This window comes from Gracilinanus agilis, chromosome 3 (genome assembly GCF_016433145.1).
Source record: "Gracilinanus agilis isolate LMUSP501 chromosome 3, AgileGrace, whole genome shotgun sequence".
Classification (NCBI taxonomy): Eukaryota; Metazoa; Chordata; class Mammalia; order Didelphimorphia; family Didelphidae; genus Gracilinanus; species Gracilinanus agilis.
In genome coordinates, this window is record NC_058132.1 from 201,337,324 (window position 1) to 201,363,975 (window position 26,652).

At 45.3% G+C, this 26,652-nt stretch overlaps 1 protein-coding gene across 4 annotated transcripts; it reads left to right on the forward strand.

The window, feature by feature from the left end:
- Positions 1-26,652, forward strand: SIDT2 (SID1 transmembrane family member 2). Of its 4 annotated transcripts, XM_044669589.1 has the most exons (28): positions 1-183; positions 2,865-2,986; positions 3,515-3,679; positions 3,798-3,843; positions 4,275-4,376; positions 4,502-4,585; positions 5,199-5,298; positions 5,535-5,600; positions 5,909-6,002; positions 6,448-6,500; positions 6,849-6,860; positions 7,731-7,802; positions 8,822-8,893; positions 9,127-9,189; positions 10,217-10,323; positions 10,723-10,796; positions 10,925-10,991; positions 11,749-11,822; positions 11,955-12,078; positions 12,926-13,043; positions 13,626-13,762; positions 14,574-14,682; positions 15,309-15,385; positions 16,176-16,222; positions 16,603-16,708; positions 18,512-18,622; positions 24,433-24,546; positions 25,192-26,652. In XM_044669589.1, the coding sequence occupies exons 1-28, from the start codon at positions 1-3 to the stop codon at positions 25,252-25,254; spliced, it is 2,562 nt and encodes an 853-aa protein (XP_044525524.1). In that variant the 3' UTR covers positions 25,255-26,652. The 4 variants fall into 4 exon arrangements, with proteins under 4 accessions (XP_044525524.1, XP_044525527.1, XP_044525526.1 ...); XM_044669592.1 differs by lacking the exon at positions 9,127-9,189 and having other exon boundaries at positions 8,822-8,897; positions 10,230-10,323; XM_044669591.1 differs by lacking the exons at positions 6,849-6,860; positions 9,127-9,189 and having other exon boundaries at positions 8,822-8,899.

A 26,652-nucleotide genomic window follows, 5' to 3' on the forward strand; every position in this document is an offset into this window, starting at 1 on the left:
ATGTTCGCCCTGGGCTTGCCCTTCCTGGTACTCTTGGTGGCTCCAGCCGCGGGCAACCTGGGAGTCTTGGGGCCCAAGAACGTGTCCCAGAAGGAGGCCGAGTTTGAACGCATCTACGAGGATGAAGTCAACAGCGAACTGGTCAACATCTACACATTTAACCACACTGTGACCCGAAACTGGGTGAGGAATTGGGGTGCTGTTTGTGTGCGTGCTCGAGTGGGGGTGTATTTAGGGTCGGTGCTGTGGGGGAGGAGGGCTAGGGAGGTCATCACTTCCCGTGCCTAGGTGAGGCTACTCCTGGATCCTTTCCCACCAAAGTCCTCATCCTGTTCCCATCCTTGGTCCCCTGCTATGTATACCCCAATTCTAGTCTGCTAAAGCCAAGGGCCTTAGGGTATTGCTTGCCTAATCCCTTCTCCTTTCCTCTATTTCTCCTCCCCTGTACTGTCTGGCTTCTTTTTTTGTTGTTGTTGTTTTCTTTTCTGAAGCTCTCAAGTAGGAAGTTTCCGAAGTTGCTTCATTCTCCTCTTTTCTCCATTTGTTGTCATCTTCCTTTCCAGGGGGCACCCACCCACATGGAGGGATTAAGCAGGCCTGGCATTGTTTCTCCCAGGCCTTATGCTCATAGTTTTGAGTTCAGACCCTGAACCTGGCCTGGGGAACGTGGGGGTATCCCAGTTAATGTTGTTTTGTTCCAATCCAAGTGGACTTGTCAGTCCCAGAGTTGAAAGGTCACTGATAATTTATGATTAGAAAAGCTACTTCCCTAAGCCTCTCCAGGCTACCATATGCCATGGGCTGCCCAGCTGGTGTCATTATTTTTGAATTTCCCACTCCTTTCTATGTCCCTGATATTCTCCAACTTTCCAAAAAAGGCCAACTGGCCTCGTGTGGAGTAGTTGGGGGCTTCAGAAATAAGCCCTGGGAGAAAGAACCTGCTCAATTAGGGGAGAATAGGAATATAATTTGTAGAGGTTTGACCCTGCCTGGAAACCCTGCTCTGATCGTACTTTTCCTCACTTTCTTACCCCAAGTCCTCAAAACTCTTTGCTGGATTTTAAGGTATTCTTAGAGAGGTCATTATACTGTGCTTAGCACTTTGTGGAGGCATTATAAATCTTATCTGCATGAATGATGCCCTAGAGCGTGGGCCCACTTGGAAACTTTGTGGCCTGGGGACAGAGTTTAGTTGGTAGTTTCTGAAGATTGAGGAAATTCCTCTTTTGCAGTGTAGGCCCTAGTCTTTTCCTCAATGGAGCTCCTTCCCTCATCCTTAGTCTGTCTGGTCTATGAGACAGAGCTGTGGTTCTCAAAGTGTGGTCTTGGGACCTCCAAGAGGTTTGTAGGGTCAAAATTTTTCATAATACTTCCATTATTTAATTTTTAACATGGTAAATATTTATAGTTGTACTCCACATAAATTAAAGCTTTGGGGGGAGGAGTCTTGAATAACTTGTAGGAGTATAAAGTGGGGCAATTAGCTAGCACAGTGGAGTCAGGAGGACCTGGGTTCAAATTTGACATCAGACACTTCCTAGCTGTGTGACCCTGGGCAAGTCACTTAACTCCAATTGCCAGCCTTCTGTCTCAGAATTGAATCTAAGAAAGTGAAGGTTTTTTTTTTTTTTTAAAAGGTATAAAGTGATCCTAAACCTAGAAAGATTGAAAGTCACTGAGATAGAGAAGGGAACCTGTTGCCTTTTGATTTGCTGGTGGGGGAAAACAGGAAAGTTTAGTTTTTGCTCCTGGCTGGGGGTTTTCTCTAGAAGATTGTTCCCTTGAATTCTGTAGTCTCAAAGCTTTTCCCTATTCAAACTAGGTGTTTGATTCCCATTCTAACCAGGCATTCACCCTAGGTCTGGTGGAGTAGCCCTGGGCTCTGCCACCCTGAGAAATATGGGTTCTTGGGGAGAGGGGGTGAAGAAGGAGGTGTTCTTCTTTCTTTTATAGAGTTTATATAGAGACCCCATGAATTTTCATTGTCTTCATCTGTATCTCAGAGAGATAGCCCTATCCATTTTACAAGTGGAAAACAGAATCTTAGAGGGGTAGATTAACTTGTCTAAAGTCACTCAGTGAGTCAGGGGTGGAGTTGGGGTCAGAAATTAGGTATCCTCTGTACTAGTAGTCATCAGGCTAATTGTTAGACAGGAGCTGCCCTTCTGGTACTTTGGCTTATTAAGAAGGAAGCTGTTCAGAGTTCCAAGGTTCTTAATCTGGAGACCTGCCCTTCCTCCTTACTTAGGATGTACACTGATAGTTCCACAGTATTTTAATTTGTCCCCTGGAGTCAGGATGGGCCTTGTTTCATGAAACTTTGCAACCTGTAGTTAGACTTGGCCTCTTAGGACTACTGGATGTTATGTGACATTTATATAGCACTTTTCAGTTTACAAAATGCTTTTGTGTCCATTATCTCATTCAATCCTTACAAACAGGCCTGTGACATAGGTAGTACAGGTATCACTATCCTCATTTTACAGATGAGAAAACCAAGGAACAAAGAAATTAAGTGACTTGTTCAAGTTCACACAGCTAGTAAGTGGCAGAACTCGGATTCACCCCCAGGTCTTCTGACTCCAAATTCAGGGTGCTTTCTACTATACTATAATTGCCTCTGGATCAGTGAAAAGGACAGCCCTGGCAGAAACCATCACCTCTGACTTTCCTGGAGTCAGATGAAGGCAGGGAGGACTGTCCATGGGCTTGACTTGCTTCCCTCCCTCTACCCCCAAACCCTTGCCCTTTCTCCCAGCTTTGGGAAAGAAATAGCCATGTTTGTATGAGATGGGGGTCTTGAACCTACTAGGTAGGCAAGAGCCAAGGGTTGGTCTGACTAAAGGGAACACCTGTGCCCATAGACCGAGGGTGTGCGGGTGTCTGTAAACGTCTTGAACAAGCAGAACAAAGCGCCCGTGCTATTTGTGGTTCGACAGAAGGAGGCTGTAGTGTCCTTCCAGGTGCCACTGATTCTTCGGGGACTGTGAGTATGATTTGGGAACTAATCAGGTGGGAGAAGGGACCCCGCAGCAGGAGGATCTGACATCCCCACAGTATGTTGGAGAGGTCCATATTATTCCTCATTCCCTGCCTCACCTGGGAAAATATACATGTTCTTGCACAGGCCACTACCGGAGTCTCCACATCTCTCACTTAGCAGAATTTTCTACCCCCCAATTCCCTACCTTCCCACCATAGGAAGAGTTCCCTTTGATGGCTAAAGTACCTTCTTGCATTGAACCAGGCACTTGGTCAAATATTAGGTGACCCTGGAGGAAAGAGTGTTTGTGGGCCTTAAGCCTAGAGCTGAGTGAGGTAGATTAAGGGTTAGGAGTAACCAGATTTGGGGGGGGGGATTATCGAGGTCCCTCGTGCCAACCTGTCCCTCCCCCAAACACAGTTGGTCTGGGGCAGACTGACTCTCCAGGGGAACAAGCTTGGTGTTCTCCATGGAGTTGGTTAGAGGAGGAAGGAACAGCTGCTCGCTAACTCCCCGTCTCTTGGGCCACAGCTTTCAACGTAAGTATCGATACCAGGATGTGGCTCGAACTCTCTGCCAGCCACCTACCAAAAGCGAGGCGGAGGTCCAATTCTTCTATGTGGATGTGTCCACTCTGTCACTGCTCAACACCACTTATCGGCTGCGGGTCAGCCGCATGGACAACTTTGTACTCAGGTTTGAGATAGCGGGGTGGGAGTGCTGGGAGAGGAGGCGGGGAGGTCCAGGGGAAACCTTTCCAAGGGCCCCAGGAGTGACAGTGTTGGGGGGGGGACCTCTTCTTTCTGCCCCACAGGACTGGTGAACAATTCAGTTTTAATACCACTGCAGCTCAGCCTCAGGTAAATCCATTCAATTCTTCCCATTTGTGAAACATATATCGTCTGCAAAGCGTTGTTTGGGGGGGGGGGGGGACAGAGACTTTGCCAACAGGTTCCTCCCAAGTCTCCTAGGTTAGAGTGAGTTGGGAAGTACTAGGCACAAAGAGACCAGCTTAGAAAAGGGCCAGAAGTTTGCTGGCAGCTGGGTTCCTGGTAGGGCCCTGCTATCTGGAAGACAGACATGCTGGCCTGCAGGAGAATGGACTCCCCCGGAGCTCTGGGGTCTGGGGGTGGGGGGCGGTAGAAGGGGGTGAGTGACTAGGTTTTTTGGGGGGGTTCTCTTAAACCCTGACCCCTATAGAGCTCATATACTGATTGAGAATTGGGGATAGCTACTGGGGGAGGCCACTTGAGTTTGAGACTGTTTTCCCTCTTCATCCTCTGCTCTGTAGTATTTTAAATATGAGTTCCCAGAGGGAGTAGACTCAGTGATTGTCAAAGTGACTTCCAACAAGGCTTTTCCCTGCTCAGTCATCTCCATCCAAGACATCTTGGTAAGTGGGCCCAGACCATCTACTTTCCTGCCAGTGGGAAATAAGAATGCCAGGGATCAAGGGTAAAAGGTTCGGCTCTTAATTATCTTGACTCCTTATCTTCCCCATCCCTGTTCCTGTCGTAGTGTCCCGTCTATGATCTGGACAACAATGTGGCCTTCATTGGCATGTACCAGACAATGACTAAGAAGGCGGCTATCACTGTGCAGGTAGGCTGGCTCCATTAGATCTTAAAGAGCTTTGACCGCATGGTTTTTTTCCCTTTTTTTTTTTTTTTTTTTTTTTTAACTTTAAACTCTTACCTTCTGTCTTAGTTTCATTTCTAAGACAGAAGTGGGGCAAGTGCTAGACAATTAGAGCTAAGTGACTTGCTCAGTGGGGTCCCAGGACTAGAAAGTGTCTGAGGTCAGATTTGAACCAAAGTCCTGACCTCAGGCCTGGCTCTTTTTCCTCGGAGCCACTTAGCTGCCCCTGCCCAGATGAGTTTTTTAGTCATTCCTACCATTACCATGACTTTGCCTCCTCTCCCCCCTCTTAGCCATCACTTTCACACTCAAACATCCTGGTTGAGTATTGGCCCATGTTTGGTCTCTTTTTGTTTGGTCTGGGTCTCCCCTGGGTTTCTCTTGTGTGGATGCAAAGCCCCTGCTATATCCCCCATCTTCCTCCCCTGCCCCTTCCACTTTCCCCAGCTCTCCTTTTTCCCTTTCATTATGGTGTCAAGTAGTGGATGGCCGGGAGGGGAGTGGGAAGAGCTACAAATGGTAGCCAGTATCTGATGAAGGTCATTTCTCTGCGTGGTGTGGACTGGAACTTCTACAGAAGAAAGATTTTCCCAGCAACAGCTTCTATGTGGTGGTGGTGGTGAAGACCGAGGACCAGGCCTGTGGGGGCTCCCTGCCCTACTATCCCTTTGGAGAAGGTACATTCTGTGCTCTGGACTGGGCCAGGTAGGGAGGAGGAGCCAGGATTGTTTGGGGTTCAATAGGTGCCTGGGAAGCAAAGGAACTTGGATTTTACCTGCAAACCTAGGTTTGTGTAGGGGAAGAGGAGGGTAGAGACGGGTGGGGGTATCAGCCTCTCTCCTGCCTGGTCCCCTTAAGCCTCAGGCCAAGCTCCAGGCTCCCACTACTGCACTGACTTGACTTTTACGTCCAGATGAACCAGTTGATCAAGGGCATCACCAGAAAACTCTGACCGTCGTGGTGTCTCCAGCAATCACATGTGAGTGTCAGTGGATGGGTAGGGCCAGGCTTAACATGGGCTGTTTTTTTTGTTTGTTTTTGTTTTTTCATTAATGGTCTCTGGGACTTTGGCTTGAGTATGGAGACTTTCTGTATGGATATTAAGCTGGGGTGGGTAGAGAATGCTGTCCCCTGTGGCTGCTTAGAACCTCTAAGCTAGGGAATACAGGAGAAAAAGGAACCTGTATTCATGTAAGATGCCTGGCCATAACCTTCCACCTGTAGCTCAGTAGCCTTGTGCTAATCTGTTATATCTCACCTCTACCCTATCCTATATTGTCTCCCCAGCTGAGGCCTACGTTGGAGGCATGCTCTTCTGCCTGGGCATTTTCCTGTCCTTCTACTTGCTGACCGTGCTCCTGGCCTGTTGGGAAAATTGGAGGTGAGCTGGGAGACTGATTAGACCATTCCTTTTGATGGTAGCCCAACAAGCATTTGGATTTGGTCAAGGAGATTTCTCCCTGTTTTGCTGATCCCATTGTGTTCCTTCCCTCCCTAGGAGATACCAACCAAATCCCCCTCCCCAAAATCCCTCTAAGACAAGCTGAGCTGTTGTGATGGATAGGAGAACAGATGGTCAAAGGATCTGTTATCCATAGTCCACAATCCTCCAGCAAAGAGGCAGTAGGAAAGAACTTCAGTTTCTCAAATAGTTCTTTCTCCTAAGACATGTGCCGTCAGCCTAGAAAATCCCAGATTTAGGTGAAAGTAAGGGCCCTGGAACTCAGCACCTGAATGATGAGGATAGAAAAATCGTCAGAGGTATAGGGTAGGAATGATCTTGGGCCTGGACCTCACTGTGTAGCTTCTGTGATCTTTTCCCACAGGCAAAGGAAGAAGACTCTGCTGGTGGCCATGGACCGTCCCTGCTCAGAAAGTGGTACCTCTTAGGGCAGTGTCCTGGGTGGGCTAGGTGGACAGATGGCTTATTCTCTTGGGCTAATGGAGAAGCTATAGTCAGCTGGGAGTTGGCCAAAGGGAACTGGGACTGTTTTCCATGGGTTGAGACCCTAGGGGTGAGGTTCAGGGTAGAAGGTTATGTCTCCTCCAATTCCCATCTCCCCCTTGAAAGCATAGCTGCTCCTTTGTTTATTCTTTTCTGTATCTTGCTGGTCAATCTGTCTTCCAGGCCTTGAGGCCCACAGTTTCATGAGTTCATAACCTTTCTCTTTTTCTTTCTCCTCTTTTCCCAACAATCTCCTCTCCTGCTTGTGACCTTCTCTTCCAGCCTCTCTGCTTGGTAAGCAATAGGTGCTGGGTGGGGTTAGAGCCTTGGGTTTCTGAGAGACCAGGATCAGACAGTGAGGGAGGAGAGTGAATGTTCAGTGAATGAATGATGCACAGGGATGATGAGGTGGGGACTGAGAAGTCTTGGCGCTGTCTATTCTTCTACTGCCGGGATCTTTGACTTTCTCTAGGGTAGGTTAAAAGGGGGCAACCTCTTTTACAATAATAGGCTATTCGGGGGTAGCTGGGTAGCTCAGTGGAGTGAGAGTCAGGCCTAGAGACGGGAGGTCCTAGGTTCAAACCCGGCCTCAGCCACTTCCCAGCTATGTGACCCTGGGCAAGTCACTTGACCCCCATTGCCCACCCTTACCAATCTTCCACCTATGAGACAATACACCGAAGTACAAGGGTTTAAAAAAAAATTAAAAAATAATAATAATAATAGGCTATTCGATGAGGGAAGCAGAGATAGAGAACAGTGGGGCCAGTGGGAGCACAGGTGGTTTTGGCTCGTTGTTTAGCTGTGATTATGTTTCCCTTGACACTTAAAGCCTTAGTCTCTAGACTTGTTCTGCCTGTCCCTGGACCCTTCTGTCTGTGTCATTTCCCTTAGTCTGGACCTCTGACTTCCTAATGTGAAGAACCAAGGGGGCAGCTGGGTAGCTCAGTGTATTGAGAGCCAGGCCTAGAGATGGGAGGTCCTAGGTTCAAAATCTGACCTCAGACACTTCCTGGCTGTGTGACCCTGGGCAAGTCACTTGAACCCCATTGCTTACCCTTACCACTCTTCTGCCTTGGAGCCAATACATGTATTGACTCCAAGACGGAAGGTAAGGGTTTAAAAAAAAAAAAGTGAAGAACCAGCTTTGTTTTCTCTGGGCAGGTCACCCTCGAGTCTTGGCTGATTCCTTCCCTGGCTCCTCCCCTTACGAAGGTTACAGTTATGGCTCCTTTGGTAGGTGCTTTCCTGAAGGCTCTTCTGATCCACCCCAAAACCTGGCTTTCCTTGGGCCATTTTCTTTTAAAATCAAAGATGTTTCTTTTCCTAAATACATGTAATAATACTTTTCATCATAGTTTTCCAAAGTGATCAGATCCAAACCGTGTTCTTCCCTCCCTTTCCTCCCCCCACTCAGAGCTGGTAAGCAATTTGATCTGGGCCATACATGTATTATCATACAACACACACTTCCATATTGGTCATTGTTGTAGGAGCACACTCATACATAACCAAACCCCCAAATGAAACCATAAATACATTGGTGTGAAAGCTATGCTTTGATCATCTTCCATCCAACTCCAACAGTTGTTTCTCTGGAGGTGGATAGTATTCCCCATCATAAGTCCTTCCTTGGCCATTTTAAGTGCTTTCTAGGGTAAGGGTTCTTGACCTGGGTTTGGACGAATTTTTATCTTCTTGATGGGGGACATCTGGGTGGCTCAGTGGATTGAGAGCCAGGCCTAGAGATGGGAGGTCCTGGGTTGAAATCTGGATTGTGTGATCCTGGGCAAATCTCTTAACCCCCATTGCCTAGCCCTTACTGCTCTTTTGCCTTGGAACCAATACAGTATTGATTCTAAGATGGAAAGTAAAGGTTTTAAAAAACATTTTTGATAGCTATATTTCAATATAATTTGTTCCCTTTATAATCCTATTTATTTTATTTTGTGCATTTGAAAGCATTATTTTGAAGAGGATCCGTTGGTTTTATCAGATACCAAAGGGGTCCAAGTCACAGAATAGGTTAAGAACCGCCACACTATGGTGATGATCTTTTATCTTCCCAAAAGAATAGGCAAAAGCTGCAACTACCATTCTAAAAAATCTTCATCATTGCTCTAACCTAGAGACCTCTGGGGAAAGGAAGTATCATTCCCATGCCCAGGCTGCCCTATCCTGGTACTTTCTTGGAGTTTCATCTCCATGGCTAGACCCCATGTCTTCTCCCTTCATTAGCCTCTTGATCTCCACAGAGAATGGCTCAAGTTCTGCTGATGGAGCGGTAGACAGCACTGGCTCTGTGGATGTCTCCTACAGTTATTCAGGTGAGTGTGCCAGGCAGAGGATGGGGGCAGAACTGGTGCCAGGGCTGGTGTTGGCTGGGCCAGAGGTGAAGTGTGTCTGTTCGAGGAGGTACCTTCCTCTTCCCCCTCTCCTCCAATCAGTGGTATTAGGGCAAGGTCTGTAATTCTTCATATCTCCCTCCCTTCACCCTCCTTGGTCTGGTCCCCACCTCTTTCCTGGACCCCCTCCCAGTAACTCTCCCTTTCCTTTGAAGGATACGACCAGTTCAAGCGACGCCTCCCCTCTGGCCAGATGCGGCAGCTGTGCATTGCCATGGGTAGATGTGGGGGAGAGTGCTAGCTTTGCCAATCAGCTCCTCCCTGTGGTGGGCACTGAGGCTGGCTGGAGCCACGGCCTTGCTTGGGATTGCCCAATCTTTGGGGCTGGGAAAATGCCCTGTGCATGTTTCGTGCACATAAGCCATCATGTATTGCTTATGATAACTGACCCTTCATGTCTTTTGAGAGAGGCCAGCATTTTTCCTTGACGGGTGGCAGAATGAGTGGATGGGTGATGGATGACACCCAGGCCTTTACTGTTCTCCCGTTGTCACTTCCCAGGATTGACCCGTCACGGGTTTCTAGGCTAAACTTACCATGTTTAGGCAACGCTGGCTTGCTTCATATCATCCTCATCTTCTGGCCAGCAGAGGGAGTTGGGGCTGGGATAAAGAGGATCCCAAGTAGGCAATGAAGATACCCTCTTGCCAGATGTGGGGCCCTTGTGTGACAGGGCCTCTGTTCTTGTGAGAGGGCCTTGGGGGGATTGTCAGGCAATAAATTATATTTAGAGTAGATGTTTAAAAAAAAAAAAAGGAAGGAACAGTCTCCGTCAGGAACCTTTCTTATCCCTTAACCCAGGGGACCCTAGATCTTTTAACTCCTCAAATACCACAGCTCTGCCCTCTCAAAACACACATAGCTGGTCATGCTTCTAATCTGCATGATGCCTCTGGAAATCATCCCATTGTCTTAAATCTGAGATCAGTTCTGTGTCCCTGGTTTGGCCTGTCTTAGTTCTCTAGGGGGGGAATTGGGGAATTCTGTGGAGATCAGTGCATGGGCCATAATCTCTCTGACCTGGTGTGTCTTCCTTTCTCTCTTCCCCACAAAGGAAATAAGATACAGAGGAAATAAGACACAGGTTTCTCTGGACACTGAATTTATCTCAGCCTCCTGTACTAACCTCCCAAATCTGCCCCTTCCATTGCTTTGTAATTTCTACAATTGCCCCAGGAGGGCAGGGGCCAGACTCCAGGGGATCTGCCATAGGCCTGAGCGCTCTTCCTTTCCTTCCCTTCCCAGACCCAGTGAGCAGCCGGCCTCGGCTGGACTCCCTGAGCTCAGTGGAGGAGGACGACTATGATACCCTGACTGACATTGAATCTGACAAAAACGTCATCCGAACCAAGGTCTGAAGCTGCTCTCCCTGAACATCTCTGGCTCCAGGTCCCACAGATCCTTAAAATCCTCCTTAGGGCTCTCAGAACTCTGTGCAGGGCACAGATGGATATAGAGGCTCCCTCATGCCCCCAGTTTGATGCTGGTGGGGCTTCTTCGGGGAGGGAAGTGTTGGGCAGTTGTTAACCCAGATGCTGATTGCTATTAACTCTTTAATGGTTCCTCACACTTGAGGTTGTATTCTTGGGCAGTGGTCCATCTGTGAAAGTAGGGAAGAGCAGGGCAGTCAGAGATCTTTAAAGGCCCCAGCATTGTCCTTGTCCTTCACCCTCTCCAGAGCCTCCCCAAAGATCATGGGTTCAGCTAGTCTCCAGCTCTTCTCTGTGTCATCTTCTCTTGTTCCTCTGCAGCAATACTTGTATGTAGCAGACCTGGCCCGAAAGGACAAACGGGTTCTGCGGAAGAAGTACCAGATTTACTTCTGGTGAGTAGGATGTGTGCCAGTTTGCTTTTTGGTATGGGGCATGGAGAAGGGGTAGGGACTTATGTTGGGGGTGGGAATGGTTCTCTTTCGGTCTTCCTCATTCATTGTCCATCCATCCCTGCTTACAGGAACATTGCTACCATTGCTGTTTTCTATGCTCTTCCAGTGGTGCAGTTGGTGATCACCTACCAGACGGTAAGAAGGGCAGAGTTTGTTGCCCCTGAAAACCTGAGATCTCTTGACTTCCCTGACTATTTCTCAAAGATGGAAGTTCTATTTAAAACAAAACAAAACAAAAAACTAGTAACTTCTTAAAGCCCTTACTTAGTAACAACTCAAAGGTAGAAGGGCAAGGACTAAGCACATGGGGTTAAGTGACCTGCCTAGGGTCACATAGCTATGAGATCAGATTTGAACCCAGGTTCTCCCAACTTCAGATCTTATGCTCTGTCCATTGTACTACCTAGCTTCCTCCGTCAGACTCCTTTTTACAGATGCTTGCCTGATCTCCTTTTGACACAAGTCCCAGAAGTGGGGAAGAAAGGGGGAAAGAATAAGCATTTATTAAGCACCTACTATGTGCTTAATATGTGCTTAAGTGCCTTACAGATATTACCTTGCTGAAAGGTGTCACTAATAAGTTTAGTGCTTCTGTGAGCATCATCACACCATGCACAAAGAAACAACCCACAAGCTTTCAGCTGCACTCACAGAGAGAAAACATACAATCCCTGGAGTTGTGTTGTTTACAACCAAAGAAACAACAGTTGCTGTATGTCTGGGGTTTGCAGGGTGTTGGTGTACTAGGGGGATGGGGTATCTCTTGACCTTAGTTGAAGTCAGATAGGGAAGGGGCTAGACCACTTCTTCACCTAGACTCTAGCCTATTTAAATTTTCAATTTAGACTTTTTCCTCTTCTCCCCTTTTTCTTGCTCTCTGGGATTGCTGCAGGTGGTGAATGTCACAGGGAATCAGGACATCTGCTACTACAACTTCCTCTGTGCCCATCCCCTGGGCAACCTCAGGTAGGGGGGGATGTTGGAGATGAAGAAGACATCTGGGAGGCCAAGGAAGAGGAATAGTTGGAGGGTGGGATGGGACAGGGAGGCTGAGGCAGCTCCCCTGGGTAACCAATACCTGTTGACCTCTGCCATCAGCGCCTTCAACAATATCCTCAGTAACTTGGGTTACATCCTGCTGGGGCTTCTATTCCTGCTCATCATCTTGCAGCGAGAGATTAACTACAACCGGGCCCTCATGCGAAATGACCTCTATGCCCTGGTGAGACCCGACCCCTCCAGCTCCTCACCCACTGTCCTCTTCTGGACCCCAGCCCTTACCCACTCACTTAGCAGTTTATATTCTTGATGAGGCCTTCCTGGATTAGTCCCTCCGCCCCATTCTCAGCCTTTGTAGCCCCCCTTCTCCCACACTATTCTCTTTATTCAATTCATTTATTAAAACCCTTACCTTCTGTCTTGGAATCAATACTGAGTATTGGTTCTAAGGCAGAAGAGTGGTAAGGGTTAGGCAATGGGGTTCAGTGACTTGCCCAGGGTCACACAGCTAGGAAGTGTCTGAGGCTGGATTCTGAACTCGTCCTTTAAAGCACTCATCTTCTCCATGCAGCCTTCCCTTATCCTCCTCAGCTTTTGACTTCAAACTTTTTAATGCCCTCATGTAATGCTGCTGCTATTTTGTAGCTATGTTTTTGCATTTGATCTCTCTCAGACTGTTAGCTCCTAGAGGGACAGGGACCATTTAACCCACTCATTGCCTAGCATAGTACTCTTTACATATTTTGTTATTGTTCAGTCACATCTGACTCTTCATGATCCCATGAACCGTACCGTCCCTTTGGGTTTTCTTGGCAAAGATACTGGAATGGTTTGCCATTTCCTTTTCCAGTGGATTAAGGTAAACAAAGGTTAAATGACTTACCCGGTCACATAGCTGGTAAATGTCTGAGACCAGATTTGAACTCAGGTCTTCCTGACTCTAGGTCTAGTGCTCTGACTACTGAGCCATCCAACTGTCCCACTCTACATATAGTAGGCTATTGATGAATGGTGTTATTGTTTTTCCTTTCTGTTCTTACTCCAACCCCAGACTTTTCTTTTTGAATTAGGAATGTGGAATCCCAAAGCACTTTGGGCTCTTCTATGCTATGGGTACAGCCTTGATGATGGAGGGACTGCTCAGTGCCTGCTACCATGTTTGCCCCAACTATACAAATTTTCAATTTGGTAAATCATCTTCCTCCTTCCATCCCCAGAGAATCTACTTATATATCTACGTCCCTCTTGGTCCTGTTTATTTTTCTCTTTTTTTCTCCCCATCCCTTAGATAGGAGCCCCCAAGATTTTAGTGTTTTAGGGGAACTAGAGTTTAGATATCCTTTTGCAGAGAGAGGCAAGAGTACAGGCAGCCAGACCTGGTTAGGAACTATTTTATTTTCCCTTCTCATAAAATCGTAGAATTTAGAGCTATAAGAGACCTTAGAGATCACATAGTCAACAAATCCCCTCAATTTAGAGAGAAGAAACTGAGGCCCAACAAGATAGATTGGCTAAAGGTAACACAGATACTAGGTGGTCTTTTCCCAGGTGGAGACAGCCCCTACTCTGAATGGTACCCAAGAGGAGGAAATCCCCAGCGGGAACCCTAGGAGTGTGCCAAGTCTAGCCAAGGAGCCCCATCATAGCCCTACCTACCCCATGACTGCCACGTGGTCCATAGGAGAGAGGGACCAGGGAGACTTTAGCTTAACTTTGATAGGCTTGGACAAGCTCCCAAATGTGGGGGTCTAAAGCTTGTTTATCCCATAGACACATCATTCATGTACATGATTGCGGGGCTCTGCATGCTGAAGCTCTATCAGAAGCGACACCCTGACATCAATGCCAGTGCCTATAGCGCCTATGCCTGCCTCGCCATCGTCATCTTCTTTTCTGTGTTGGGGGTGGTGAGTGTTCCCCCTCCCCACCTAGATGGACCTCCCTGTCCTGTCTCTGAGCCTCACTGTCTTTCTCGCCATCCCTAGAGACCAGATTCCCTCCCCTACTTCTCTCCCCCAGCCTTGGAGGTAAGAATATTCCTAAATTCCTCTCTTGGGGTAGCTCAGACATGATCATTGCCCTCCTAGCAGAGCCTTAGTACCCCTCTGGCAGGTGCCCTGAGGAATGTGGAATGTCGACCCTTCTTTCTGTCCTCTGTTCATATGCCCTTCTCTGTCTCTCCCTCCCTTCTCTGTCTCTCTCTCCCTCTTCTCCTTTTCTCTCTCTCCCTTCTCTTTCTGTCTCTTCCCTCTCTTCTATTTCTTTCTTCCTTCTCTCTGTCTCTTATCTCTCCCTCTCTCTCCTTTCTCTGTTTCTTCCCTCTTTTCTTTTTCATCCTCCTTTCTGCTTCTTGTCTCTCTTCTGACACTGTCTCTCCCTCTCTTTCTTTCTCTCCTTTCTCTTTTTGTCTCCAACCTCTTCTCTCTGTCTCTCCCTCTCTTCTGTTTCTTCCTCCCTTCTCTCTGTCTCATTTCTCTCTCCTGTCACTTTCTCTCCCTCCTCTTTCTGTCTTTCCCTCCCTTCTCTCTCTATCTCTTCATCCCTTCTTTCTGTTATTTTCTCTTACCTTTCTCTATCTCTCTTTGTCTTTCCCTTCCTTCTCTTTCTTCTTCCCTTCTCTCTCTCTGACTCTGTCCTTCCTCTCTTTATCTGTCTGTCTCCCACATACACGTACGCACATATTCTATTCCCCACTTCCTCCCATCTTGCCCTGAATAGGTATTTGGCAAAGGGAACATGGCGTTCTGGATTGTCTTCTCTGTCATCCACATCATTGCTACGCTCCTACTCAGTACCCAGCTCTACTACATGGGCCGCTGGAAGCTGGGTAAGGAATTTGCCTGGGATGAGAATTGGAATGATAGTGAAGAAGTTGTCCGTGGGGATCAGAGAATGTGAGAGACAAGAATGGATGAATAAGGGCATAGAAAACAAAGAGAGGCAGAAGGAGAATCAGTGAGAGGGATACAGAGGTCTCAGGCTATTTCTCTGAATCTTTCTCTGGCTTTGGATGTTTCTGACTGGAAACTGTAAAACGCGTACTTGTTCTTTATTTGTTTTTATAAATATATATCTATATCTATATTTATATTATATTCATAGGAGAGAATTCCTTGTGAGGAGGTTCTATCAATGTAGATCAGCAACTATTTTTTGCAGCATACAGCCTTAGAGAATCACCTGACATGGCTTGTGTGTGCCAGACTGGGTCCTCCTGACTCCTCGTTGGGGCTCTCCATCTACTCATACTAATCTACCTCTCAAAGCAGTGTATAAATGTGAATTGTTATTGCTATTGTCCCTCCTGGCCCTTACCACTCAAAAGATGGATTTATCATTGGCTGGATCTGCTGGGACTCCTAGCTGTGGACCTAGTTTTTTAGGTATGAGGAAGAATACCTCTCTGCAGCATCACACTTCTTGCCTTCAACATAATTTGGTTTCTCCTTGTAGATTCTGGGATCTTCCGCCGGATTCTTCACGTGGTCTATACAGACTGTATCCGGCAATGTAGTGGACCCCTGTATGTGGTATGTGCCCAGACTCCACTTTCCCTTCTACTCCTGAGTCTCTATTATATCTGTGTTGTATATATGCCCCATTCCTGGGGCACAAGGGATTACAGGCACCTGTAATCGTTGGATAGCACTAGTTAGGGCCCTTCCTTTCTTATTTCCCCTCTCCCTAGCCATCTGTGTTATTGTTAGTATATTGTTAATAATATAATATCACACAATAACAATAGCTAAAACATTTATACAAGTATCCCAAGTCTTAGTACTATTTTAAACTCTAGTAAAGTTTATTTAAAAAAAAAGTTTTAAGAGGGCAGCTGGGTGGCTCAATGGATTGAGATACAGACCTAGAGATGGGAGGTCCTGGGTTCAAATCTGGCCCAAGACACTTCCTAGCTTGGGTGACCCTGGGCAAGTCACTGAACCCCTATTGCCTAGCCTTTACTGCTCTTCTGCTTTGGAACCAATATACAATATTAACTCTTAAGATAGAAGGTAAGAGGTTGTTGTTTTTTTTTAAACTCTAAACTCTACTAAAACTTTTGGGTCAATCTGAATAATACTTTCATGTTTGCAAAGCATTTTTACACATTGTCAGGTAGTTACTATTATTATCCCTATTTTATAGAAAAGGAAACTGAAGCTAAGAAATAGGTTAAGTGACTTGCCTAGGGATATAACAGCTAGTCTCAGGCAGGATTCAAACTCAAGTTTTCCTGATATCAAGTCCAGCCCCCCTTTATCTACTAAATTATTCACCCCCCCTATCTTTTTCTCATTGTTCCTGGGGTCTACTTTTCTCTAGGACCGAATGGTGCTACTGGTTATGGGCAACATCATCAACTGGTCACTGTGAGTTCAGATGTGCAGCTGTGAGAGCTGGGAAGCTGGCAACCAGGGAGGGAATAAAAGGCACCTTAGCCCAAAACCCCTTTTCTTCTCTCCCTGTTCCCCTGACTCCTCAGGGGGGATGTGGAAGGCTCCTTGCCCCACCCTGGGTTCTTTGCTCCCTCTGCCCTGGGATTGAGGGGAAGTAGGTAAACGTATGGAGACTAGACATCCTGACATCAGCATGGCTGCCTTCCATTCTGAGGGAATCAGCCAGGAGGGCTGAGCCGTGGCCCTGTGTCAGCCCCACATTCTAAGGAGGAGACAGATATTTGAGTACATGGATGGGGGAGAGGGCTGGCCATGGATCCCTGCCTTCTCAGCCTTCTTTTTCCTTCCTGCAGTGCTGCCTATGGGCTCATCATGCGCCCCAATGACTTTGCTTCCTACCTGCTGGCCATTGGCATTTGCAATCTTCTTCTTTATTTTGCTTTCTATATCATCATGAAGGTAGGCACGGATGGGGAGGGATGAGGGAGAAATTACTCCTCTTTTAACTTATTTTCATCCCCTAATACTTTGACTTAAGAATGGAACAGGATTTGAGGTCCTGGGCTGATCAATTGAGGGAACCAAGCTAAAGGAGAAAAGAAGGGGAGAGGATGGGACCTCTTATATATCAGCTCTCTCTAAAACTGGTTTTTATTCCTAGTTTAATTCCCTAGTTTTCATTCCTTTGTGCCCGTGATTGCTACAGGTTCAGTGGGAAGATAGAACAGAAAACTGAGAAAGGGTCCCTGCCCTACAAAGGCTTCTAGTCTCATAGACTGAGGCTTAACATCCATGAAATAGAAAAGGTTAAGTCAGTTTATGCTAAGTGCCAAGTAAGTGATGCAGACAGTTAGTGGCATGGGAGTTCAGAGGGTATAGGGAGCAGGGCATCCAGTACTATGAGCTTAATTCTCTCTGAAGCCTGCAGGGCCTAGGTGTGGGCAGGCTTGCCTGGAGGAACCCTAATTTCATTGAGTGCCGAGGAATGAGAGGAGGAGGGGGTTTGAGGATCTTAACTAAGCACTGATTATATTCTGGTTAGCTGTGGCCCCTCTATTGGAGAACCCACTGACTAATAAACATATGTGCTACATATTCACTGACTAATAGACATATATTCCATATATTCATTGACTAATGAACACATTCTATATATTCACTAATAGACATATATTCTATATATTCACTAATGTGATATGCAGAAATGGGCAGCCATTTTCTGTAGGTGCAAAATAGCAGTTTGCCACTTTGGAACATAGACCCTGGCAAAGCACCCCAGGGCATGTGCCAAGGTGACAGTTAAGGAAAGGGTATAAATTGGGGTCCACAAGCCCCTGAGAATTCACTTCTTTCTCTCATCACCTAGGGTTAGGGAGGAGGTGGTGGCAAACGAGATTGGATCAGGCAGGAAGGTAGGGACAAACTTCATTGCTAGCCAAATCAATACTTTATTGGCATAGCCAACAACCTTAAAATCAAGCAAGAGTGAACTGCATATCATACTAATAGATATATGTTCTATATATTCACTGACTAATAGATACATATTCTATATATTCATTGACCAATAAACACATTCTACATATTCACTAATAGATGTATATTTTATATATTCTTTGACTAATAAACATATTCTATATATTCACTAATAGATGTATATTATATATTCACTGACTAATAGACATATTCTATGTTTATTGACTAATAAACATATTCACTAATAGATGTATATTCTATATATTCACTAGTAGATGTATATTTTTTATATATTCCCTAATAGACATTTAGTCTATATATTCTTTGACTAATAAACATTCTGCATATTCACTGACTAATAAACATATATTCTCTCTAGATATGTAATAACTAATAAAGGTCTCAGGGAAGATTTGAACTAGGAGTTTCCTGAGTCCAGGACTCTATTAAATGCAGGGGTTAGACAAGCTCATTGGGAGGTGGTAGCCAGTATTGGAAATGGGGCTGTCCTTGTCATGTGGTATGGGTACACAAGGCAGAGGGAGTTGGATGTGTGTTGGGCCCAGAAGCCAGAAGAGGTAAGATGTTGCACTGAGTTGTGAAAGGGGCCAGATTTTGCCACATGTGGAGCAACTCTCCATTAAATGTAAGCTCAGAGGGAGGAATCCAAGAATAGGGACACTGGAAAAGGGGGCTAAGGAGACCAGCTGCTGTTTAGGGCCCTCATAGACTTTGGGGTGCCCAGTGGGCAGCTGCTGCTTAACTCTGGATTTCTTCTCTCCTCAGCTCCGGAGTGGGGAGAGGATCAAACTCATACCTCTTCTCTGTATTATCTGTACCTCTGTGGTCTGGGGTTTTGCTCTTTTCTTCTTCTTCCAGGGACTCAGTACCTGGCAGGTGAGTCAAGGGATGGATATAGGGAAGTAGGCAACATGACTTAGGTTCCAGTGCTCCCTGCTGTATCTGTGACTGACTAGCTTTATAATCTATAATATAATAAACTATAATCTTATACTTCTCAGGCTTTTCTCATTTATATCTATATGGATAGTGTATCTATATCTATGGAGTAGCTTTTTGATTTCAAATCTGTCCTCAGACACTAGCTGTGTGACTTTGGGCAAGTCACTTAAACCTATCTGCCTTAGTTTCCTCACCTGTAAAATGAGCTGGAGAAGAAAATGGTAAGCTACTCCAGTATCTTTGCCAAGAAAACCCCAAATGGGATCACAGAGAGTCAGAAACGAATGAAAAGACTGAACAACAAATATACAAAAAAATACAAACATGTAAACAATAATAAGTAGCATTTTTAGCAATTGAATGTTTACAAAGTGCTTTTCATCTATTATCTCCTTTGATCTTTATTATTCTTATTTTAAAGGTGAGCAAACTGAGGCTGAGTGGCTAAGTGACTTGCTCAGGGTCACACAGCTAATAAGGGTCTGAGAGAAGATTTGAACTGGCGTTTTCCTGAGTTCTGGACTCTATAAAATGAAGGGGTTGGACAAGCTAAGCCTTAGGATCTTTTTCTAGCTTTTTAAGTCGACAGTTCTATAATTCTTAGTTTCACCACGTTTTTATTATGTGCCTAATCTGTTCTAGACCAGCCAACCTCTGGCCTATTTGCTGTTTGTTCCCTGTATACATTCTTCCACCTCACTGTTTCCACTTTCTTCAAGTTTCCTGATTGTCTATTGGTAGTCCCCTCCTCACCCCTATTATTTTGCCTGTATTTTGTGTGTACATATTATCGCACCCTTATTTTCCCCTAATTAGAGTATAAGCCTCTTGGAGGCAGGGATCAAAAAGTTTTTGGCTTTATATTTCTGGCACTTGGCATAATGCTGGTTGTGTAGCAGTCAAAGAGGAAAGGAAATGTTCTTTTTTTTCTTAATTTTTATTTTAATTAATTTTTTCTTTTTCTTTTTTAATCCTTATCTTCTGTCTCAGAGTCAATACTAAGTATTGGGCTAGGCAATTGGAGTTAAAGTGACTTGCCTAGGGTCACACAGCTAGGAATTATCTGATGAGAACTCAACTCCTCCCATCTTCAGGCCTGGCTTTCTTGCCACTTAGCCACTTACTTAGCTCTTCCAGAAATGTTACCAAGCAAAGGAGACTGAGCATTTGTATTCTATCTTATATGATAGTTGGCAGCTAAATGGTGCAGTGAATAGTGCACCGGGGTTGGAATTGGGAAGATTCACCTTCTTGAGTTCAGGTCCAGCCTCAGACACTTGCTACTTGTGACACTGGGCAAGTCACTTAACCCTCTTTGCCTCAGTTTCCTCATCTGTAAAGTGAGTTGGAGAAGAAAACGGGAAACCTATTTCAGTATCTTTTCCAAGAAAACCCCAAATGAGGTTACAGTCTACATGACTGAACAATAAACATGAGTGCTATTTATATGTCTTATCTACCATTCTAGGCTCCCAGAAGGCAAGGGTTGTGGTTAATCTTTTTACCTTAATTGGAATGGAAGAGGGGCATTGAAAAAAGATTCAATATAATGAAAGCATTTATTAAGCTATAGTATACTGACTTCTTGATCCCATCCCCTCCTGTCTATCTGTCCTTTCTGTTCATCTCCCTATCTCTCTCAGATCTTTGACATCTTGTCCACTGGTTCCTCCCCTACTGCCTTCAAGCAGGCCTATGTCTCCCTCATCATAAAAAAATTCTTCACTCGGTCCTACCACCCTCTAAAGCTATTGCCCTGCCCTTCTCCTCCCTTAAGGAGCCAAACTTCTTGAAAAAGCTGTCCACTCCTTCTGCCTCCACTTCCTTTGCTCTCTCATGTCTCAGCCTGGCTTCAGAACTTAATCAGTCAACTGTAACTCTCAAGTTGCCAGCGATATTTTATGTGCTAAATCTGAGAGTTTTTTCTCAGGCCTATTCCTCCTCCACCTCTGTTGCTCTTGAACCACCCTTTCCTTGTGGATACTCTTATTGTCTCTGGATTTTCATGACACTTCTGCCTGCTGATTTTCTTCTTACCACTGATTACAACTTGGGTTCCTTTCCTGGCTCATTATCCACACCATGTCTGCTAACAGTATATAATAGAACCCCCATGGTTCTGCTGGATCTTCTTCTCCCTCTATATGTACGATAGATACTATACTCTTTCTCTCACTCTCTCTCTTACTTTTTTCTCTGTCTCTTTCTCACTCCTCTCTCTCTTCTCTTCTCTCTCTGTCTTATTCCTCCTGTCCCTTTCTCCTTTCTCCTCTCTCTATTCTTCTCTCCCTCCTCTCTCTGTCTTACTTTTTTCTCTCTGTGTCTTTCTCACTCCTCTCTCTCTGTCTTATTCCCTGCATCTCTTTATTCTCTCTCTGTCTCTCTGTCTCTCTCTCTCTGTCTGTCTCTGTCTCAAACCTTCATCTCTCCATTGATATTCAGACTTATATTATCAGTTGCCTATTGGACATTTCACAATACTGGATGTTCTGGAGACGTCTTAAACTCAACATGTCTAAAACTGAACTCATTATCTTTCCCCTTAAATCTTCCCCTTAGTTTAGGCCCTATCCCTTGTCATCTAGATTATTTGAACATCCCCCTTATTGGTCTACCTCCAGGCAAAGGAATTTTTTTTTTCTGGAATCATCATGGATCTTTATTTTGATTGTTATTACAATATTGCCTTTTTTTAATAATTTTTTATTTTTAGAAAAAATTTCCCTGGTTACATAAGTCATGTTTTTACTTTACTCTTCACCCCCCCATCCCCCGACTCACCCCACCACCCCCCAGCTAATTCGCATTTTCACTGGTGTGGTCAGTCAAGACTTATTTACACATCATTGATAGTTACATGGGTGTGGTCTTTTCAGATCTACATCCCCAATCATGTTCTCATCAACCCAAGTGTCCACGCAGTTGTTTTTCTTCTGTGTTTCTACTCCTGCAGTTCTTCCTCTGAATGTGGATAGTGTTCCTTTCCATAAATCCCTCCAAATTGTCTTGGGTCATTGCATTGCTGCTAGTGCAGATGTCCATTACATTCAATTTTGCCATACTATATCAGTCTCTGTGTATAATGTTCTTCTGGCTCTGCTCCTTTCACTCTGCATCAATTCCTGGAGGTCTTTCCAGTTCACATGGAATTCCTCTAGTTTATTATTCCTTTGAGCACAATAGTATTCCATCACCAGCATATACCACAATTTGTTCAGCCATTCCCCAATTGAAGGGCATACCCTTGCTTTCCAGTTTTTTGCCACCACAAAGAGCACAGCTATAAATATTTTTGTGCAAGTCTGTTTATCTATGATCTCTTTGGGGTACAAACCCAGCAATGGTATGGCTGGATCAAAGGGCAGGCATTCTTTTATAGCCCTTTGAGCATAGTTCCAAATTGCCAGCCAGAATGGTTGGATCAGTTCCCAACTCCACCAGCAATGCATTAATGTCCCAATTTTGCCACATCCCCTCCAACATTTATTACTTTTCCCCTGCTATCATTTTAGGCAATCTGCTAGGCGTGAGGTGGCACCTCAGAGTTGTTTTGATTTGCATTTCTCTAATTATTAGAGATTTAGAACACTTTCTCATGTGCTTATTGATACTTTTGATTTCTTTATCTAAAAATTGCCTATTCATGGCTCTTGCCCATTTATCAATTGGGGAATGGCTTGATTTGTTTATACAATTGACTTAGCTCCTTGTATATTTGAGTAATTAGACCTCTGTCAGAATTTTTTGTTATAAAGATTTTTCCCAGTTTGTTGTTTCCCTTCTGATTTTGGTTGCATTGTTTTCCCTTGTACAAAAACTTTTTAATTTAATATAATCAAACTTATTTATTTTATATTTTGTAATTTTCTCTAACTCTTGTTTCGTTTTAAAATCTTTCCTTTCCCAGAGATCTGACAAGTATACTATTCTGTGTTCACCTAATTTACTTATAGTTTCCTTCTTTATATTCAAGTCTTTCACCCATTCTGAATTTATCTTGGTGTAGGGTGTGAGATGTTGATCTAAACCTAATCTCTCCCATATTGTTTTCCAATTTTCCCAACAGTTTTTGTCAAATAGTGGATTCATGTCCCAAAAATTGGGCTCTTTGGATTTATCATACACTGTCTTGCTGACATCACTTACCCCAAGTCTATTCCACTGATCCTCCCTTCTATCTCTTAGCCAGTACTATATTGTTTTGATGACTGCTGCTTTATAGTATAGCTTAATATCTGGTACTGCTAGGCCACCTTCCTTCACGTTTTTTTTTCATTATTTCCCTTGATATTCTTGATCTTTTGTTCTTCCAAATAAACTTTGTTATAGTTTTTTCTAATGTAGTAAAAAATGTTTTTGGTAGTTTGGTAAGTATGGCACTAAATACGTAAATTAATTTGGGTAGAATTTTTTTTTTAAAGTAACCAGTCTAACCATGTGATTGCTGTATTCCACTGTTAGTGGCTTCTTCATATCTCTAGGGTGAAATATAAATTCTTCAGTTTAGCTTCCAAAGCCCTACACAGGACCTGGCCTCAACCTGTCTTTCCAGCTTCAGTGGACATTAACTTCCCCTCTCTCCTAGTCTAGAATCCAGGCAAAATGGCCTCTCTGATCCCCAGGCTTGAGGCTTTCCATCTTCCATCCCTGTTCCTTTGGATTGACTTTCTCTCCATCCTGGAATTCATTCCCTCCTTTTTGTTTTAGACAATCCCTCTCTTCCTTTAAGACAAATCTCAGGCACCATCTTCTTCATGAAGCTCCTCCTGATTCTCCCCCAATGTTAGTGGCTTTCCTCCCAAGCTGTCTTAATATTTAATGATTTTATGTCTGTATCTGTGCATATATTTATCAGTTTTATGCCATATATGTTTTCATATGTACTCATCTCTCCTGTTAGAATGTATATTTACTTTGAAGAGGGATTGTTTCATTTTTTTATAGTCTACATACCTAGCACAGTGTCTGACACATAGTAGGAGTTTGGTAAATGCATATTGACTCATTGATTGATAAGGGGCATCATGGTAGAGTGGAGAGAATACTGGTTGCGGAGTTGGGAAAATCTGGGTTCAAATCTTGCTGTTAGCTGTATGCCCCTGGGCAAGTCACTTATTCTCTTTGGATCTCAGTTTCCTCATCGCTAAGTAAAATGAGGGGGCCAGATTTGATGACCTCTGAGGATCTTTCAGCTCTAGGCAAGATACATCATGGCTTAATGGACAGAGAGTTGGCTTTAAGAATACTTGGGCTTAGGTCCAACCCCTGTCACATATCACAGCCTTGTGATTTAGGGGCAGGTCTCAGTCTCTCAGTGCCGCAGGCAACTCTAAATCTAAGGTGGAGAACAAAGGTAGGTGTCTTACCTTTATTGACCCAGGGAGTTGCCCGTACCAGGGAAATCACAGGCTGAACTTGAAGACAATGTGTTCTGGGCACTAGATATATAGAAAGATCAAAATGACAAAAGCCAAGGGGCAGGCCTTCTCTTGGGAAAAAGCTATGTGGCCCCAGAGAAGTACAAACTATATCCCAAGTAATTTCATTGGGGCGTGGGGGTTGGGGAGAAGAATCTGTGAAACTTGTAGAATAAGAGGCTATAGAAAACAAGGGGGAAGAAGTCTGTGGTGCTGAGGTTTCCAGCCTAAGTGGCCAGAAGAATGTCGCCCAAATCGAGAGAGTCACCTGCCAAGGGAGTTGTGAGTAGATGGCAGCAGTTAACCCTCCCTATTCCCCTTCCCCAGAAAACTCCTGCCGAGTCAAGGGAGCACAATCGTGACTGTATCCTGCTCGATTTCTTTGATGACCATGACATCTGGCACTTCCTCTCCTCCATTGCCATGTTTGGGTCCTTCTTGGTAAGGGCGATATTGGACCCCTCCGAGAGCCTGTCTATGGGGGAAGGCACTATGGGGGACTGGCACAAAGTGGGGTGGGATAAGAGCCTCTGGGAAATCCTGCTCAAGGCATCAAGGGGGGAAGAGTTGAAACAAACAAACAAAAAATCTCTTTGGAGTCTAAAGACAACAGATTTGCATCTTAACACACACCTGGGTCTACTACATAACTTTTGATTTCTTTTACCTTTACTGTCTGTTTTAGAATTGACTTTAAGTATCCGTTCTAAGGCAGAAGAGTGGTAAGGGCTAAGCAATTGGGGTTAAGTGACTTGCCCAGGGTCACTCAGCCAAGTGATATCCAAGGCCTGGGACCCCAGATCTCTCATCTCCAGACTTGGCTCTCTATCCACTGAGCTGCCAAGCTGCCCTTTACTATTTAACTTCTTATAGGGCCCTCCTCTATAAAAGATTCATAATAGCTTGTACAGGGTTACTGAGAGGCTCCAGTGAGGACCAGGTTTGGGGGGGGGGGCTGGAGATGAAGCTCTTTTGTAGGAGCAAGAGCCCCACTTTCTTCCTCTAAGTATAAAGGTTACCCTCCCAGCTCCCCACACCCAGCCTTACAGGTTCTGGGGCATGGTCCAGCTTCCTCTCTTTCTTCAGGTGCTGCTGACCCTGGATGATGACTTAGACACCGTACAACGGGACAAGATCTACGTCTTCTAGTGGACGCTGCATCCCCCTCCCCATGGATCTTCATGCCTTGGCACTTCATGGAGCCTAGCTAGGCCTAGGGCAGGGTTGTTCGGGACCTTCTGCCCAGTGCCTCAGCGTGATGGGACAGTTTTTCTGCCTAGCTCCTTAGGAAGGCATTGGGACATTCATGGGAGGACAGTCGTGTTCTCCCTGTAAGCTGGACTCTGCCCTTTGCCTGGGGGAAAGGAGAGCTGGGCCCCTGGGGGGACCTGTCACCTCCCAACTTTAACTTTGGCCAAACTTGCTGCTTCCTCCTCAGTATTTGGACCCCTCAGAGAGCTTGTCTATGGGGGAAGGGAAGGGATGATGCTCTCTTGTAGGGCTCTTCACCTTCTCCTTTGGCCGTCCTCTGTATGGGACCTCCACATCCTCCTTTTTGCTGCAGTTCTGGATAAGGGCCAGAGTTTGATTATCCGTCCAATTTCAGCTCTTTTAATGTGTGTGTTGAATGAGGGTAAAGGTCCTCTAAGCTGCTCTCCAGAGCTAGGATTGCCCAGTTTGAATGGATGTAGGATACTGAAACCAGAAAGGAATCTGGGCCTTAGAGCAGTTTCCCTCTGGCTTGTTCCCTGGTGGCTGGGTTGGAGTTTTCTGGGGGAAGATTTTTTTTTTAAACGAAGGCCAGAGAGCTTAGACTATGGGCCTTCTTGTAGCCCTGAGCCCTTTGGAATGGAGTAGCTTAAGAAAAGCCCCATACTTCCCCAGGATGAGGTTACCAGAGGATGAGACCCAGGCCACTTCTTCCCTCCTCCCTCCTCCCTTTGCGTTCTATTCCCTGGTGCCCTTGTGCCTGCCAAACACCAGGGGGGATTCCCTCAGTGCCATTCCTTGCCCCCGAGGCAAAGGGGGAGGAGATACGAGGGTGACAAAAAATATAACCCATTCCAGCCTCCTGCAGTGCCTATATCTAAGGCCAGTCAGGGCCCCCAGGCCTGGGCTAAAGGACTTGGCCCTGTTTTCATCCAGGCTTCTGTTGTGGGATTAAAGACTGGCAGACAGACAGACACACACACACACACACACACACACACACACTCTCTCTCTCTCTTTGGAGTTTACAGTGAGTCTGTGTAACTCACACTCCAGCTCTCGGTCAGCCCTTCTGCTGGCCCTTGGCTGCCTCCCACCTGCCCGCCCAGATTGAGGTGCCATTGTGAGAGGAAAGGAATGAGGCTGGGAAAGGGGCTAGGCCTCAGGGTGTAGGAACTTTTTTTTTTTTCCTGGATTCCCAATTTTGTTCTTACAACTTTCCCTGGGGAGTCATGGAGGTTTTTTTTAAACTATTTTATGTCCGTTTCCACATCATGGTGGAATCTCTGTTTTCTATAAATGACTGCATTCAATTAAAGGAATGACCAGATGCTTCCA